Source organism: Idiotropiscis lumnitzeri, chromosome 9, assembly GCF_059441095.1.
Source record: "Idiotropiscis lumnitzeri isolate Australia: NSW breed Sydney's pygmy pipehorse chromosome 9, RoL_Ilum_1.0, whole genome shotgun sequence".
NCBI classification, from domain to species: domain Eukaryota; kingdom Metazoa; phylum Chordata; class Actinopteri; order Syngnathiformes; family Syngnathidae; genus Idiotropiscis; species Idiotropiscis lumnitzeri.
This window is the reverse complement of record NC_142399.1, coordinates 23,048,977-23,067,613: the sequence shown is the minus strand read 5'-3', so window position 1 is coordinate 23,067,613 and position 18,637 is coordinate 23,048,977. Positions and strand designations below refer to the sequence as shown.

The 18,637-nt window shown below is 42.9% G+C and overlaps 1 protein-coding gene across 3 annotated transcripts in view; it reads left to right on the top strand.

The window, feature by feature from the left end:
- polr1c (RNA polymerase I and III subunit C) overlaps nucleotides 1-18,637 on the top strand; it is a 71,726-nt gene that overhangs the window by 19,736 nt on the left and 33,353 nt on the right. For all 3 annotated transcript variants that reach the window (XR_015845062.1, XR_015845061.1, XM_088304641.1), the window contains exon 4: nucleotides 5,529-5,660. Coding sequence is in view for 1 of the 3 variants with exons in the window: in XM_088304641.1 (XP_088160767.1) it covers nucleotides 5,529-5,660 (132 nt within the window). In the remaining 2 variants the exon portion in view is untranslated. The remainder of the gene's footprint in view (nucleotides 1-5,528; nucleotides 5,661-18,637) is intronic.

Below are 18,637 nucleotides of genomic sequence, written 5' to 3'. Positions count from 1 at the left end.
ATCAACAACTGTTGGAGTCGGTCAACACTGATTCTATTAACCAGTGCCAGAGGGTGGCCATTCTCACACTGTGTTGCACTATTTCCCTGTAGAGGTCCATTAATCACCCAGCCATGAAGAGTTCTAACAGCATACGGTCCCTCGCCGCGACTGTTGATCACCAGGGTTCCATTACCTTTGAGGCGCTTGTGCCAATCAACAAATCAACATTAGCGCTGATACAAGGAATGTGCGCATCCTTAAGATAAGACCATTTCTTTAACTCCCTTTCGCTGATTAAATTGTCTACCGATACTGGCATTTGTTTCTGTGTGAATGTGGTGGGAAGCTGATAATAATGGTTGTTGTTCAGACCACATATTTCCAAGCCTTCAATCATGTAGCTTGGCATAGTGGTGTTGTGGGTCATAGTTCGTATATGAATATTGGTTCCTTTGCCTTTGAGGTTTAGTTTTTCCTTTAAACTTTCGGAGCAGAAAGTATCAGTACTCCCTGGATCCAAAAAAGCGTATGTTTGAACCACTTTGTTTCCTTTTGTAGATTTGACATTAACAGGTAAGATTGACAGAATGCCATTAGTGCCGCCGGCCCCTGTATGTCCACACGTGGAAACACTTGTGCCACTCACTGGTGCTCCCTGTGGCTGTCCTTTTGGCCGCTTTTCCTCTTCACTTCTTTCCCTTTTTTCAATATGGAGAACACTGGGGTGATTTTGGTTGCATATTTTGCACGATATGCGGTTACTGCAGTCCTTGCTCATGTGCCCTGTGTGCAGGCAGCCGAAAAGCACACTCCTTTCGCCTTAAGAAAGTCCAACTTCTCTCTATGAGGTTTCCTTTTCAATTCTGAACATTGATCCAATGCATGTCGTCGTGTACAATACAAACAGCGATTGTTATCAGTTGTAGGCAGCGCACTTTGTGTTTGAGTTTGTACATTTCTATTGTTTGTACCCGCAGCTTCTTCATTGGACATAACAGCAGTTGCAAAGGTGTTTACCCTGGATTGTGATTTTTGTTGCAAATATGCCTTGCTTGCTTGAGTTTTGTTGCCCCTGTTTGTGTCAATTGTGGTGTTTTGGATATCACCAAAGATTGGATCCGAAATGATCTTGACTTGATATTCAACAAATCTTACAATGTCCTTGAAACCTGCCCTATGATCTTGCGTTTCATAGATGCTGCATGCCCTCTCTCTCCAACGCTCTCTGAGTTTATAAGGAAGCTTCTGTGTTATTAGTTTCATGTTTGCTGGCATATTGAGTTCATCCAAATATCGGAGTTCTTTCATTGCATTGCAGCATTCGGCCAAGCACAATGCATAGTCTTGTAGCCCCTTTTTATCCTCTGCCTTTACAGTAGGCCATTGTGTTATTTTATTCACATAGGCGGCTGTGATTTTCAATTCATTTCCAAAATGTTTAATGAGTAGGGTTTTGGCTGCATCATAGGCTCTGTCCGGTGGTAGGTGTTGGCAGCTGTGAACTAGTTCTTTAGGCTGGCCCCCAGTGTATTGTTCCAAATAGAATAACCAGTCCTCCCTTTGCACCTTTGCTTCCACACAACGTTCAAAGGTTCTCATAAAAGTCCGAAATTGTAGAGGGAGAAGGCACTTCTCTGCGCGGTAGCAACTGGGAACTTTGTGTTTGTGCTAAAAGTGCTGTTATTTCGTTTTGCTTGTATAACAGCCTGTAGAGTTCATCGTTGTTTTGCAACGGGAGTGCAACTTGAGCACTGGGATTTATATTTGACTGGGTTTCCTGTGTTGCAGATGTTTGCCATGCTTGCATCCTGGTTCGATCTCTGATGCTTTGAGAATGCGGTGCTGCTTGACTACTGAGATTCATATTTGGTTCATGTGCCTGTGTTCTGGCTGTTGCTTCCATCTTCGGCGCTGGGTTCAATAGTGCTGCATTAGTTTGGGATTTCAAGTAGGATGACATTCCATCTGAATGTTTGCTTTGTTTACTAGCAACACTGTTAAATGAAGAGTCTTTCAACGTCAGCAATTTTGCAGCAGATGCGGCTAGTTCTGTTTCTATTTCCAGTTGTTCCTGTTTCCTTCTTATGTCCTCTGCTTGTTCTTCCAACGCATGCTTTTTCTTAAGTGCAGCAGCACGCGCCATGATCACAGCTTGTTCTGCCTCCATTAGTCGACGTAAAGATGTTGTAGTAGACCCACTGCGCTTTGAGGAAGTATTGGAAGTTACATTGGAAATGCTGTCATGGGGTTCCACTTGGACTTCCTCGCTCTGAGGTCCTTCAATTCTTTGATGTTTCATTTCATTATTATTGTCCTCCATACCTTCATTTTGACAGCAACATTCATTGCAACCCAACCACTTATTTACCTCTGAAACAAATTCATCGATAGCGAGCGTTTTTACTTTAAACCACATTTCTTGCCTTTCACACTCTTCCAGTGGCATAAATTTCAATAAAGCTTCGTGATGTGCAACAGCTTCATCACATAGTTTAGTGTATTTGTCAAACGTATTTTTTACCTCTGAAACAAAACCTTTAACACCCATCAAATTAATAATTGTCTGCTTGAGGCTTGAGGCTGCCCTTTGCAACTTGTTTTTTCTCTCTTTTTGCAGTGTTTCTATCTTTGCCAAAAAGGCCTTTTCAGTCATTTTAACCGACTGCTTTTTTACAGGACCACCTTCCTCAATCCCTAAATCATCTTGCTTAGGTGTCTCAGTCCAAAGTTCAGCTTTGTCGAGGTCCTCTTCTCTACTCATAATTATGTTGATACAAAACCTTTTGATCACTCGCTTACTCGTGCAACCTTCCGTAAGTTGTACACGCGCACAGTCTAATTCAAATTGCAAACGCGCCCCGTAACGTTCCCTCAATTACCACCAATGCATTGGATTTTATGCGCAAAGTTGTGTGCACACATTTACAGCAATCTACTATATGGCCATTAATGTAGCGCTACAAATACCTTGGCGTTGGCCGGCATAGAAGTGTATTGATGTTCCAATTCCTTGGTTGGAGAGCCGCGGCTGCGCTTCCAAATAATTCCAAACGAGCAAACAATTTGGGCAGATGACGTCCAAACATCAGCAATCGTCCAACGTTGTCCTCAAGGCGAACAGAAAGCCATTCGATCCGCCGCTCCTTTTCAGCTGCGCTGTCCTCACTTTGAAGCAAACGTATCTTCATTCGCTCGAAGCAAAGTTTTAGACTTAAATTGTAGTGACCCTTTTGCCTATCAAACCGGTCACTATGGTTGCTACTGGCCTGGGTTGTTTCGACGCGTGTCCGTTCCGCCTTTTCCAAAATAAAATCGTCCAATTGTCCGTCAAGTCAGCTCACACCATTCATTCCACCTTGTCACGGTCACGGTCTAAAACTTTTTTGCCTCCCCAATAGTAACCCCCTGGGTCTTGTTAGCCCATTGATTAAATAGCCCTGTGGCCAATTGACACCACACTGCACCCAAGTGGTGGGAGGTTTAAAGCAAACATACGTTAACGTAACAAATGGCTCTTACAAAGCATTTTGTCCATTAAAGTGAAACGCCCCCTGTGAAGTAAATTCAAAATGGCCGACTTCCTGTGCTATTTTGCTCATGGCTCCAAGAGACTTTTTTGTAGGTCTTGGCCTTTTACATACTACATAGAATTTTTAAAAAGCTCGGTGAAAAACAGAGGGCGATAGAGTGCCATTTTTAAAAAAAACTGAACGAGAAACTAATAAAATGTTGATTTGTTTCAGGCCTGATGTGTGTGTAAAGTTTCACTAGTTTTCGTTCATATTTAGAACCTCAAAATCAGCGTTGTTTTATCGGCAAACTGTGCCAAGCTTTTCACAAAAATCGACGATATTTATATTATGACATCCTGAAGGCCTAAACACTCATCCGAGCAAATATGAGGGCGACCTTGTTAACCTGCTCGGAGAAAAACATCAACAAAAATAATTAGTATTTTCTTTAACCAGTTGGTTGCGCTACCACTACAATTAAATATAAGTTGGTAGATGTGTCAAGGGCTGGGATATCCTCGAATGTGAAAAGTTTCAACAGGATAGGATCATCTGAGTCATGTTGCTGGAGCTTTTGTTTCCACGGTGAATAATCATCCATCCATCCATCTTCAGTACCGCTTCTCCTCACTAGGGTCGCGGGGGGTGCTGGAGCCTATCCCAGCTATCTTCGGGCAGTAGGCGGGGGACCCCCTGAACTGGTTGCCAGCCAATTGCAGGGCAAACAAAGACGAACAACCATCCGCGCTCACACTCATACCTAGGGGCAATTTAGAGTGTCCAATCCGCCTGCAATGCATGTTTTTGGAATGTGGCAGAAAACCGGAGGAAACCCACGCAAGCACGGGGAGAACATGCAAACTCCACACAGGATGGCCGGAGCTGGGATCGTACCCACGCCCGATGCTGTCTCTCACTGTGAGGCCATTGTGCTAACCAGTCGGCCACCGTGCCGCCCGTGAATAATCAGACTTTGCGAAAAGTCACAAAATTTGGTATGGGGTAAGATCAATGTCTTGAGTCTGTTCTGACCCATTTTAAGTGGGATTTATTTAAAGGGCTCTGTGCAGTTCGTTAAATTGTAAAAAAACTATATTTCTAGTCGCCACTAGGTGGCACAAGGTGTATAACGGAATATAAACATATAGCTGTCTTCGGGTACCGACTCTTTATGTACATGTGAAGTTTTGGATTTTTAGCAGCTTGTGCAGGAGAGTTATTAAGCATTTTGTCCATTGCGGCGAAGGAAATAATAAGCGAAAACTTTGAAGCCCCGCCCCCGTCATATAGTATTTTGGAAACTAAAGATTTTTGTCCCAGTGTTTGTCCCAGGTCTTAAGATGGTATAGCCGGAATTTTAAGGCAGTCGGATGAACCCTCTAGGATCAGGGTGCAAAAGAATGACCCCTGTAAACGTGCAAAAAAGGGCGACTTTCAAATATTCATAACTCACTTCCTGTTCATATTAGACTTTTGTCGTCAAAGAAATATATGTACAACCCGGGGTACTACACGTGCCCGGCAATTTTCGGAGGCCTAGGTCAAATGGGCCAGGATTTCCTTAGATTTTTCCCATTCTGGTTGGCGCTAGAGAGCCATTTTGTTTGCGTCGTTTGCGACAACGCCAAAATATAAAATTTTTCGCCATGCCCGATGAGACTGCCAAGTTTGGTGAGTTTTCCTGCATGTTTAGAGGGTCAAAAATGCGATCGAACGATCGGAAAATAGAAAAAAAATAATAATAAAAAAATAATTAAAAAAAATTTCTACAAAAACAATAGGGACCTCGCAGCGGTCGCTGCTCGGGCCCTAATTAATTTGATCAATGATTAATTGTTAGACCGTTATATGCATATTCACAGTTTTTGTATGGTATGCATGGACTTAACGCCGATCTGGTCAACCGAATCAGATCAGCCGATATTTTGTATTTTATGTTCATTGCAGTCATGTATTGTCCATAATTGCACTTTTTGTATGGGATTGCTTCATGAGGAAATGTACAATACATATAATGTTATGATTTCATTTTAGATAAGGAGTCTGCGGAGGATGAAGTTTCGGAAATAGACACAATTCAGCTGTGCCTGAAGATTAAATGCAACAGGGACACCAGAGCAAGCAAAGATTCTTCTGATCCACGGAAACACCATCTAAACAACAAAGGTAAGGCTAACAACAAAGCCAGGACGTTATTGGCATTCTAACATTTTATTTCACCATACAGTTGATGTTTTGGTGTTTTTATTTACATGAATAAGGAATTTCAAAATAAATTCACCTAGTTATACCCAATTTTAACCTTCCGAAAAATGAGATGTCAGAAATCAACCAAGCGTATAATTTCAGCCACTACAATTCAGGTCTTTAAAGGGACCCAGACATGAGCAACAATCGTCTTCTGGACACCCTAACACTGCATCGAAACACTTTTGAGAAATTCCACCTTGTTGGAGAATGACATGCTCCATTAGGGAGGTCTACTGTTCGCCTAGCATGACCTGAGCAGATGTCGGTGGTTGTGGCTGAGGCTAGACTGCTTTCATGTGGTTCTCTTTACAAAATGAATTGGTCATGGCCACGGCTCACCTGTTCCACATGCTTGTTAACACACTGAGTCTATCACATTCGTACTTGTACACAAAGAAAAGCATGATGAATGACTACACACCAACGCCAGCAGCAGCATGAAATACGTTTGCAAAGAAGCATCTCATTTCTTTTTTTTTTTTACACTTTGATTTTTCTTTTCCCTTAACACATTTGAAAATATAGTCTTAACAGAATGTAAAGGGGAGTTCCTGCGGGGGGCGGGGTGGGGGCACACCACACGAACAAAGGGCTCCACATTTCAAATGCGTTTCAGTTTCCCTCCCTCTTCTTTCTTTTGGCAATCATTATTTCCCGCTAGATTATTGTACATTGTCCCTTTTTCCCATTTCTGGTCTCGAGTACCCTGCAGTTTCATACAGAAAGTCATTATCTCCATTGTGCGGATCTCCTCCACAATTACCATCCATTGATCTTGATTAGGTGGTTCCACATTACACCAGTTTCTAGTTATGGCTTTTTTACTTCCCACGAACATTATATTCCCCAGATATTTCTGTCCATCATATATCAATCCCTTGCTGAAGTCATTCATGTACAAAGTCTTACAGATAAAAGGGACATATACAATATACTTTGCTGGGCCTTCCACATCCCAAGCCATTGTTGCTCTGTGATTTCTATCCCAAATTCAGATTACTACTTCTTTATATAATGGGTTGAGTTTTTATTTGCTACCAATGCTTTTTATAATGCAAAAAGTGGTGACCTTATATGATTTGATCAAATGTTGAGTTATCTTCCATATTTCTCTGGTGAGATCCATTCTGATCATCTTCCTATAATAATCCCTTACTTGTAAATATCTATAAAAGTCATTATTGTCCTTTTCATCTCTGGAGTTAACTCTATTGTTGAAGTAAACCATCTTTCTATGTCTTTTTGAATTTCACGCTAATAATATCATATTTCACCTTGTACAGACGTTCGATTTTTGGTGATGTGGACCACCAAATATTTTAGCGTTTCTTGATTCCAATTGAAATTAAAGGTTTCTTGTCTGAATTTGATGGAGTGTAGTGTATTTTCAGTGTCTGTGTTTTTGATATATGAATCTTATATACAGATACGTGGCTGTATGTTTTGAATCGTTTCATTAATGTGGTGTCCTGTCTGGGGTTCCTATGATGTCATCGGCATGAAGTCCAAGCTTGTTTTTTTTAATTATTAGGGCAACTCCTTCTATCCTATATTCGATCATAGTCCATCTCTGCCGACATGCACAAATTTATTTTTCATTGTAGCGGTAGCGCCACCTACTGGTTAAAGCAAATACACGTCATTTTCGTTGATTTGCTCCGAGCAGGTTAACGAGGTGAACCTTATATTTGCTCCGAGTGTTCAGGCCTTCAGGATGTCAAAATACGAAATTTGTCATTTTTTGTGGAAAGCTGTGGGCGCAGCCAATAAAACAACGCAGATTTTCAAGGTTTAAACGTTAACGAAACCTTAATAAAACTCGTGAAACGTTGCAATCACATCAGACCAGGCAAAACATTTTATTAGTTTATTGTTCATATTTTAAAAAATGGCTCCCAAGCACCCCCCTCAAAATTTTCAAAGAAGGGGCTCCGAATGCATGTTTCACCTAGCTATTTGAAAATTTGATGCATGTCCAAAAGCCAAGACAAGTACATAAAAGTTTCTTGGAGTCATATGCAAAGTTGCAAAGGAAGCCGGGCATTTTGAATTCACTTCAAAGTTTGGCGTGGCTTTGATGACAAAAGGTGCTCTAAGTTTTACTACGCAATAATATCTTGTAAAGTTTTCTCACATTTGATAATGGCATAGGCCTGAAGACAATAAAAACGTATTTTCAGTGAATTTTTCAGTGTAGTGGTAGCGCCACCTACTGGCTAAAAGAAGTAAATACTTCTGTAATGGCAACTCCTTCTGTTTTACTTGCCACTGTAGGAGCGGGTTAATAATAACCAGTCTGACGCGACAAAACTTACAACTCAGGATCTTCGTTTCACAGGTTCACTATTATTTCCAATAACACAAAACATAAGGCTGGTCGAGGTCGTTGATCAATGTCGTGGTTTGAGGTCGCTGATCGTGGTTGCCGTTGCCGGAGCTCGTTGATCAGTGTCGTGGTTGTCGTTTCGGTTGTTAGAGTCGTGGATTGATGTTGCTTATCGGCGTCGTGGATTGATGTCGCTGACGCGTCTTTGAATTGATGTCGGTCAGAAAAACTGTCACCACCACCGACCTTCTGAATATGTTTTCGTGGCATGTCACATGACCAACATTTATACTGCACGTCACATGACTACTGCTCACGTGTTGCTCGTTAGTTAATCAATACCGCTTCTTACGCACGCAATACTAAACTAAAATTTCTTCTTTCATGAAGTTACATCATGCATCTAAATAATGTTTAAAAGATAACAATAATGAATTCAAAATAAAGAAAACATTTCTCAATATGGCTCTTACAACTTCATTCTTTGATGTTTTTCCTCCTAACAGGTGAACAAGATCTGCCTCATATTTGCTCAGAAGAGTATTTAGGCCTTTACGCTATTGAAATACAAAATCTTTTGCAAAAAAGCTGAGGGCGGTGAAACGCACATTTCGCCAATAAAACATTGATTTTGATGGACGAAACAGCACGAAAATTTATGAAACTTTGCATTCTCACCTGGCCTTGCGAAAAAATTTATATTTTATAGTCGTAAACGATACAAACAAAATAGCTCTGTAGCGTTACCTAGAGTAACAAAATAAAAACCAACCCCGGCCCATTTGACCTTGGTTTATGAAAATTGGCAGGCACATGTAACACCCTGACAGGTACAAAAAAGTCCATTGTCTAAAGTTTGCAGGAATTAAGCTAAAAATTTACAGAGTGCATACTTTCGCACCCATGTTCAGAAAAAAATCATCCGATTGACTTCGTGGACACTACACGGACGCAATGATGAGCAGCATCTACGCATGGTTGGACAACCCGGTGAAGTTTGAGAAGTCTCACGGCATCAATTACACCCTTGACATGGGTATTCAAAAGTAAAATATTTGGACCTCACTTGAAATCTGAAGCTGAGTGGGGCAGATAGTCTACACCTCGACCTGTCCCCAGCAGATAACAGGCCTTGCCTTTGTCTCGAATGCTCTCTCTATACCCATGACGCTCGCTCTCTTCAACCTAAGACTTGTTGTCTTCAACCAAACTCTCTCTCTCCAACTCTTCAAGATTGCCCCAGAGAACAAACTCGAGGGCGTTTTGGCTCCCAAATTTAGTTTTTGTGAACTTTAGTTGGTTTGGGATTTTTCCAATCCCTCTGACTCTGGAGTGGCAAATAGTTAGATTCCTAGTTCCTCACCCACCAACACGCACGTGGCAGGTGAAGCCATGAAAATCCAGCTTTTGTGAGCGCTCGCTAAGGCCACGAGCCCGCTCCACTCCATCCATGATTGCACAACGTCACGTGAGTCCCCATCGAGCTTTGCCTGTCCAACTGCCACATTTGTTCCTCTTTGGTTGGTACTTTTCTCTTTTTATTTTTTTCCTTCTCTTTAAATGCAAGCATTTCTCCGGCTCGCAATCAGATAAACACTCTTAAGAGTGACCCAATAGTTGTTACAATGGAGATATAATGCATGTTGAAATATATGCGAGATGGAATGAATATATGGGTGAGGACATAATTGTCTAATTTTGTGTAATAACCGTCACATGCCACATAGCTAGGGGGCAGTGTTACTTGGGGTAAGGAGGGGAGGGCACAGGGTGGTGAAAGAGGAGTGTCTTTGCTGTGGAGGAGAAGGTGGCAGTGGCGAATAAAGTGTTTACGAGTTGTCAACATTTGGAGTTTTCATTCAAGCTAACATTGGTAGCAGAGGATGGTTAGCAACTACAGAGTTCCGCCACCGTTTGAAGAAGGAAAACCCTACGAAAGCTGTAAAAATGAAGTCGTAATATGGACAAGAGTCACCGACTTGTAAAAAAAGAAGCAAGCCCTCGCGGTGGCTTTGGCGCTATCAGGTAGGGCGCGAGAAAAAGCGATGGAAATTCCAGTAGGTGACTTAAACCAAGGCACGGGAATGAACACTTCATTTGCCAAACTTGATGGGCTGTTCCCAAAAGAAGAAAAAGACGGAATATACGAAGCCTACTCCAATTTTGACCGCATTATGTAAGACGTGAATGGCTCCATGGCGGACGATATTTTTGAGTTTGAACAGCGCTATTCACGAATGCGGAAATACAACACGGAACTACCCGATGCTGTTTTAGCGTTTAAGCTGCTGGACACAGCATGCTTGGAGATGACAGACAGGCTGCTGGCTTTAACAGCATGCAGCGACTTAACATTTGCTAATATGAAGTAGGCACTGAATAGGATATTTGGCGCAAATGCGAGTGCTGCGGCGGATGCCATCAGCCAGGAAACTGTATGCTACGGAGCAGCAACGAAAAAAAAGGCAAAGCCTGGCAAAAGAACACTCGGCAGAAAACTCCACAGAATGGTACAGATCCCCTTGACAAGTTTGGACGGCGATCAAAATGTGCAGTGTGTCAAAGCACGTTTCACTGGGCTTAAGACTGCCCACACAGAAGTGAGAATGTCTCAACTGAGGATCGTCAAACGGAAGTTGAAGAGTGTAATGTTACACTGCTAACCAAGGAATCACCTACAGATGCAGAAATATTCATGAATGAATGTTTTGGCTCAGCTATAATAGATACTGCTTGTACCAGAACAGTATGTGGACAACAGTGGCTTGAGCACTACAGCTCGGTATTGGGAAAGAAAAGTGCAAATACTATGAAAGAGACTGTGACGGAGCAGCTCCGTCAATAAGGACGGTACAGGATGGTCCCGGGAACGCAATTGCGCACACGCATGCACCGCACATTCCCATACTGATGCATTCATTTCCATCCCGTTTAATACATACGCACCCACCTGGCACCACATCAATACCACTTCAGTCACAGTTTTAATAGAGCGACCGAGGGTGCACGCTTTGTTGTTTTATTATGGATGGAAGCATATATGGACGCACACGCGCGCACGTTCAAGTTAACACTCAACAGTCACGAGACGCGGCAGACAACAGACACAACATGACACGACATAGAGGAAGACCAAACAGAGGGGGAGCTTCCGCATTTTTTAAATATGTTTGTTTTGCGTGACAATTATGTCAGGTGATGCCCAAGGGGAGGGGCGAAGCGTATATAGAGGGGGTTGTTTGTGAAAGAGGGGGGAGAGGAAGAGAGGTGCTGCAGTGAAGGTAGTGCTGGAGAGCGAGACAGTGATGCATTTTGCAACGTAGCTGACATGGTAGTTGTGGTTGAACTCCATTCAGTGGTTTTGTAAATATATAGACACCCTTATTTTTGTAAATTACGATATTTTCACTTTTTTCTGGGTTTTTTGGACCTTTTGGGGACCTTTCACTGTGTTGCACTTTGGAAGGGCTGCACAATAAACATCACTGTTGCACATATTCTGGCTACGCTATTTATTTTGGAGGAGGAAAAACAAAGTCTCAGACCATTTAAGTTTGGAGATGGAAAAGTGGTCTACTCTGTGGAAAGTGTGAAGATACCTCCGAAAATTGGGCACACAAAGTGTAATATACAAATACAAACTGAAGTTGTACCTGTTGAAATCCCCCTGCTTATGAGTAAGTCATCACTAAAAAGAGCAAGAACAGTTTTGGACATGGAGCGTGACAACGTAGTAATGTTCGACCAACCTGTCAAACTGGATTTTACTAGCTCTGGGCATTACTGTGTAAGCACTGTGGACAATGATGGAAAATGTAATGCCAATGTGGAGCATGTGCCAGCTACTGAGGAAGAAATACTGACAACAGATGAAATGACAACCGATGAGAAGATGAAAGTTTTAGAGAAACTTCACAAACAATTTGGACATGCCTCTGCTGACAAGCTACAAAGACTTTTGAGCAGTTCTGGGAACAAGGATTCTGGCTGTGCCAACCTGCTACTGAATGTAGTAAGTCAATGTGGAGTATGTAAAAAATCTAGTAGGCTTAAACCAAAACCAGCTGTTGGCTTACCGCTTGCACCAACGTATAATGAAACAGTTGTAGATTTGCACGAGCTGGAACCGGGAGTATGGTACCTACATATTATTGACCAGTTCACTCGTTTTAGTGCAGGGAGTGTTCTGACTACAAAGAAGTCTTCTGAGATCGTCAAACATTTTATTCATGATTGGATAAGTGTTCATGGCCACCCTAAAAGTGACAATGGTGGGGAGTTTAATATTGAAGAAGTGAGAGACATGGCTGAGAATTTTAACATGGAAGTAAAAACAACAGCCGCCTGTAGTCCTTGGAGTAATGGGCTATTAGAACGACACAATTGAACCCTTACTGAAATTATAATGAAAGTGAAGACAAGCACTGGATGCAACTGGAGCACTGCTATGGATTGGGCTTTGATGGCAAAGAACTGCATGGCTAGTGTCCATGGCTACATCCCACATCTGGTGGCGTTCGGACAGAATCCCAACCTACCTTCTGTGTTGATTGAAAAAGCACCAGCTCTAGAAGGCACCACAAAAAGTGAATGGGTCGTGAAGCATATTTCAGCTCTGCATACAGCAAGAAAGGCTTTTACTGAAGCAGAATCTTCTGTGAGAATTCGTAGTGCACTAAAGAAATGGCTACGTCACACAGATGAGAAGTATGAACTAAGGTGACAAGGTTTACTACAAACGCATCGACTGTCCAGAATGGAAAGGGCCAGGAGAGGTGATTGGACAGGATGGTGCAGTTGTTTTTGTTCGACGTGGAGGCACCTGTGTTAGTTCATCAACTCAGACTGAAGAAGTTTGCTTAGGAATATGATGATGATGTTTCTCAGATTAACTGTGAGAAAAGACCAATAATAAGCAACGGTGTACCGTTGATGCGGCTGAGGAGTTGGAATAATAATAATAATAATAATGATAATAATAATAATTTGCCCTTTATTAGTCCCACAATGGGGAAATTCGAGATTCGAACCCAGGCCTCCTGGGGAGACTGGGTCCTGAACGCGGCGCCTTAGACCACTCGGCCATCCTGGCATCCATAATATTCCCTTTATTAGTCCCACAATGGGGAAATTCGAGATTCGAACCCAGGCCTCCTGGGGAGACTGGGTCCTGAACGCGGCGCCTTAGACCACTCGGCCATCCTGGCAGGTGAGCCACATGCCAAGTACATGGAGAATGTACTCTTGCGAACACAAGGGCTGAAGGACAAGAGCATGAGAGAAATATCAAGTTCAAGACTGGTTAGATTGTAACATTCAAAAACTCGGAAACCAGCATTCAACAAACAGCAAAGGTTTTAGGATGTGCAGGAAAAGCGACTGCCAAAATATAAAAATTGGTACAATTTTGAGCTGCTTGAGCCTGCGAAAGTGGCCGGAATCAACGAATGATCAGATGGATGTTTCACAATTAGAGGATTTTCAAATCCAGGTGGATCAAGATGTGACGGACATATTTGTGACAAATGATGTCTTATTTGAAAGCCAAAAACAGTGAAATACAGAATTGGAGAAAAAATTGTGTTTGAGGAAGTTGAGGACAAGGGACAAAAGTACATATCCACACGATGGGTATGCACTCTGAAAGAGACAGTGACTCGATTAGTACCAAAAGCAAGGCTTGTTGCAAGAGGATTTGAGGAGCTGCAAGTTTCTGAGCTACAAGAAGAGTCACCAACCTGTGCCTCAGAGTCGCTGAGGATTCTTGTCGCTGTGATTTGTCAAAGACAGTGGACACTTCATTCGATGGACATAAAGTCAGCCTTCCTACAAGGTACGGAACTGCCTCGCGTCATTTTTGTCAAACCTCCTCCTGAAGCCAACTGTGGAGGGACGCTTTGGAAATTGAAAAAGTGTGTGTATGGTTTAGCAGATGCCTCTCTGTATTGGTATAACAGAGTGAAGGACATAATGATTGATGGAGGAGGTACAGTATCCAAAGTTGACCCAGCAGTTTTCTACTGGCTGGACAATGAGAAAAACGTTCTCAAATGTTTGAAATGACTGTCATGGCGCATCTCAGTCAAGTTCAGTGTTGATCGTGAAGCTCATGTTAATTTTTCGTTTGTGGGTGTAGGTTTTGTTACTTCTGACAAAGGAATAAAAATACACCAGGGCACATATATTGACCATTTACAGCCGTTACATCTCACTCCATCATGTGCATCTGAGCATACTTCACCTGTCACTGAAGAGGAGGGAGATCAGTTAAGATAAAAAATAGGGCAACTTTTGTGGGTTGCAAGACAGAGCAGACCTGATGCCATGTTTGATGCCAGTAATCTGGCTTCAAACCTCAAATGTGCTACCATACAGACAATTATTGAAGCAAACAAAGTTTGTATCTAAACTCAAGACCAAGTCAGTTGAGTTAAAATTTCAACCCCTTGGGAAAGTTGGTTGCATTCACTGATGCATCTTATGCAAATCTATCTGATGGGGGTACTCAAGGTGGGCACTTTGTTGTTTTGATGGGTGAAAATGGACAGTTTTCTCCCATTTGTTGGCAGTCAAAAGAAAATTAAGAGAATTGTCAGAAGTACACGAGCAGGTGAGACACTAGCTATGTCTGAGGGAATTGACAATGCCATTCTTCTGTGAACTTTATTCTCAGAGCTGTATGCTGGTAGTGCTGATCGACCTGTGCCAATAATTTGTGTTTCCGATAATCACTCACTTATGGATGCTTTGAAATCTACTAAGCTTGTTGCTTAAAAAAGACTGCGCTTGGAAATCAGTTCTATTAAGGAACTGATCCAAGCCAAAAGGGTTAAACAGGTTCTATGGTTAGACAGTCGAGATCAACTGGCAGACTAAAGTCTAACTAAAAGGGGAGCATCTCCAGCCGTGTTGCTCAAGGCACTCCATGAAGGGTATTGGAGAATTAAATAAACTAGCCAACATACTGTTTACTCAGTTAGTTTTAAAAAAAAAAGGAAAAATACATTCATGTTATATTGTAATTGAATTTAATGTTTCATGTTTTGCTGTTAAATTGAGCAATTGTATTTTTATTTTTATTTATTTAAAGAGACAGAGATTGTTGTCTTATTTTGTGTAATAACCTTCACATGCCACACAGCTAAGGGGCAGTGTTACTTGGGGTAAGGAGGAGAGGGCACGGGGTGGTGAAAGAGAGAGTGTCTTTCCTGTGGGGGGAGAAGGTGGCAATGGCGAATAGTGTGTTTACGAGTTGTCAACATATGGAGTTTTCTATCAAGCATACAATAATTCCCTTCTCAAAGATGATAGAAAGCAAAAGAGCTCGATTTTTAAGTCCATCTAACTAATATGACACGGTTTTACTGAAGTTTTCATGTGCGACGGATTGACGTGGATTGTTAAGTTTCATTTCTCGAAGCAGCGGGTTGCAGTCAAAGTTGCGCAGTGTTGTGTTTCAGCTTTGTGCATTATATAGCTAAGATCAGCGGAGTGCTTCACGACGGTCAAATTGTTTTGGTGCTTGAAGGTAACGTTACTCGCGCCGCTGCTTTATGTACCCATAGCTAGCTTAATGCCTTTTTTCAGGTCAGCACGAGCCACACTGTACAGGGCTCACCTGACCTGAAGGCAGTGTCACGGGCCTTGAGGAGAGGGCGAACCTGGCTGGACATCCAGGGTTTCGCGTTTGGGAAGGTCCGTATGGACTTGTTCAGGGACACATTTTCAATGCAGAACTTGATGTAGTCCAGTACACATTGTGTGTAAACATCATGGTCCTGATGATCAAAGAGGTCTGTGTGTTGGAAGCAGTCCTGTAATTCATCATGGCGGTTTCATGCCATGTTTTAACAGTCTTTGTGGTGGGCCTGAATCTGCGTCTGAGATGGGTGTACGCAGGTGTGAGCAGCAAGGACAGGTGCTCTGACTGGCCAAGGGGGGCGAGTGGGAAGGCTCTGTATCCGTGCTTGATGTTTGAGTCCACATGGTCAAGAGTGATGTCTCCCCTCGTTGGGCACTTGACATGCTTGGTGGAACTTTGGGAGTACAGTCTTTAAATTGCCCTTATTAAAGTCTCCCGCTATTGAGTGAACGCCATCAGGGTGGGGCTGTTGTTGTTTATGGATGACTCACGTGAGTAGTGAGAGCACCGTGCTAGTGTTAGCATCAGGAGGGATGTAAACAGCAGTGACGAGCACTACTGTTAGCTCCCTCGCGAGGAAATAAGGCCGGCATTTAACGGACATGTACTCTATGTCGGGGGAAGAGTGCTTCTCAACGATCACGCTGTTATTGCACCAGTTCTCATGCACGTAAACACAGAGCCCCCCACCCCTGCTCTTACCGGTGTCTCTCGTTCGGTCCGCGCGATGTAGCGAGCGCCCAGCTAGCTGGATGCTAGCGTCGGGAACCTTGGCGTGCAGCCAGGATTCCGTGACGATGATCACACAGCTGTCTCGCACATAGCGGTTTCCCAGGATTTGTAATTCCAGATTGTCGATATTATGGACTGCGGATCTGGCGTTGATGAGGTAGAGACTTGGCAGTGGTTGCTTGTGGGGCTGATGTCGTAGCTTTAGTAGGACACCGGACCTGCAGCCCCGCTTCTGCTTCCTCTCCCTCTGTCGTCTGCGTCGCCTCCCGGTCCCAATGACAATCCACGGTGAGCCGGGCGGCCTCGCTAGTTCGTCAGGAATTTTGCGATCATAGCACCACCCCGTGAAATGGAAAACGCTTCCAGTAACCGTGCCGGTATTTAAATCATTTAAATGCTCGGCTTTATTGCTACCTGGCCCCACCCCCACCATTGTTGCCGTTGTCTACCCCCCCCCCCCCTAAAACCACACAGTGACTATTTAGACGACTTCTCCACTCTGCTTCCCCAGCTGTCCGCTCTCTCTCTTAATGTGCTTTTATTCGGAGATTTTAATATTCACATTGAAAACAATCACCTGGGCCTCGCCAAAGACTTTTTATCATGCCTGGACAGTTTTGGTGGAGCAACAACACAAACGCTCTCCATAGGAAGGGTCAGAGCAGACTCTTCCTACTCAGGAGGCTGAGGTTCTTTGGCGTTCGGGGGACACTCCTCAGGATCTTCTATGACTCTGTGGTTTCATCTGTCATTTTCTATGGAGTGGTCTCCTGAGCAGGAGGCATCTCGGGCCGGGAGTAAAAGAGGCTGGACAAACTGCCAGCTCTGTCCTGGGCTGCTCCATAGACTCTCTGGACTCAGTGGGGGTTAGGAGGATGACGGCGATACTGTCAACACTGCTGGACAACCCAGCCAATCCCCTCAAGACACTCTTACATCACTCCACAGCTCCTTCAGTGATAGACTGTTACACCTTTGCTGTGTGAATGAGAGATTTCGCCACTCCTTCCTGCCGGCTGCTGTCAGACTTTTTAACAAGAACATTGGGTCAAGCCTACAAACGGGAGGGCATTAGTGCAATTGTGCAGTCCTAGGATGCAATGCACACTACCACTGTACTTTATCCAATGGTGTACTTAAATATTGACCAATGATGTATTTTGTTTAGTATTCTTATCATTGCAGTATTTCAATCATTGCAGTACTTTTATCATTGCAGTATTAACATTGCAGTACTTTTATCATTGCAGCACATTAATCATTATAGTACTCTTATCATTGCAGCATTTTTATCATTGCAGTATTTTTTTATCATTGCAGTATTTTTTATGATTGCAGCATTTCTATTTATTTCCCCTCTTGTACCATGGACAGACATTAGGTGTGTTTCATTACACTAGTATATGTTGTGAGATGGGTGTATATACACATGGGGATTTGTGTATATACTGTGTATGTCCGCATGCTTTTTATGTATGTCGGCTGCTAATGTTATACATTAACGGCTACATTACACCGCCGCCTCTGTGCTGCAAATTTCCTCATTGTGGGACTTTTAATGGACATCTTTATCTCCCTCAAACTGCTCTTCAGATTCAATATAACCACTCACTTCCTCCTCACTGTCACACTCTGCTTGTCAGCCTTTAAGTCTCCTTACCCAAGCTCATTCCGTAACATAAAGCACATCAACACCGAAATACTCTGCTCCAACATCGATAAAATCACCATCTCCCCTGAACATTCCCCCATGCCTGATACACTTGCAATTCCCTAGCCCCACTGAAAATATGCACCGTCTCCTTCTCTTAAACCTCCCCCGGTATTCAGAGCCATGAAAACAAAAGTTCGACAACTGGAACGACTTTTTAGGAAAACTGGTCTCACTATCCACAAACAAATGCACATGGAACACACCGCTCTATACAAAAATACCATTGCTTAAACCATAACAACCTACTTCTTTGGTCTAATTTCATTATAAGCCGTCAACACTAAAGAACTTTTTTCACTTTTTAACAACATTTTTCAGCCACCCAACTCCCTTCCGCCACACATGTACTCAACTGGCACCTGCAACTCCATAAATCTCCTTTTCATTGAAAAAATAAAAAATATCCAACACCTCGACACAAATCATCTCTCTTTCTGTTCCCCTTCTATTCTTTTCATGCATATAAGCATTTCTGAGCT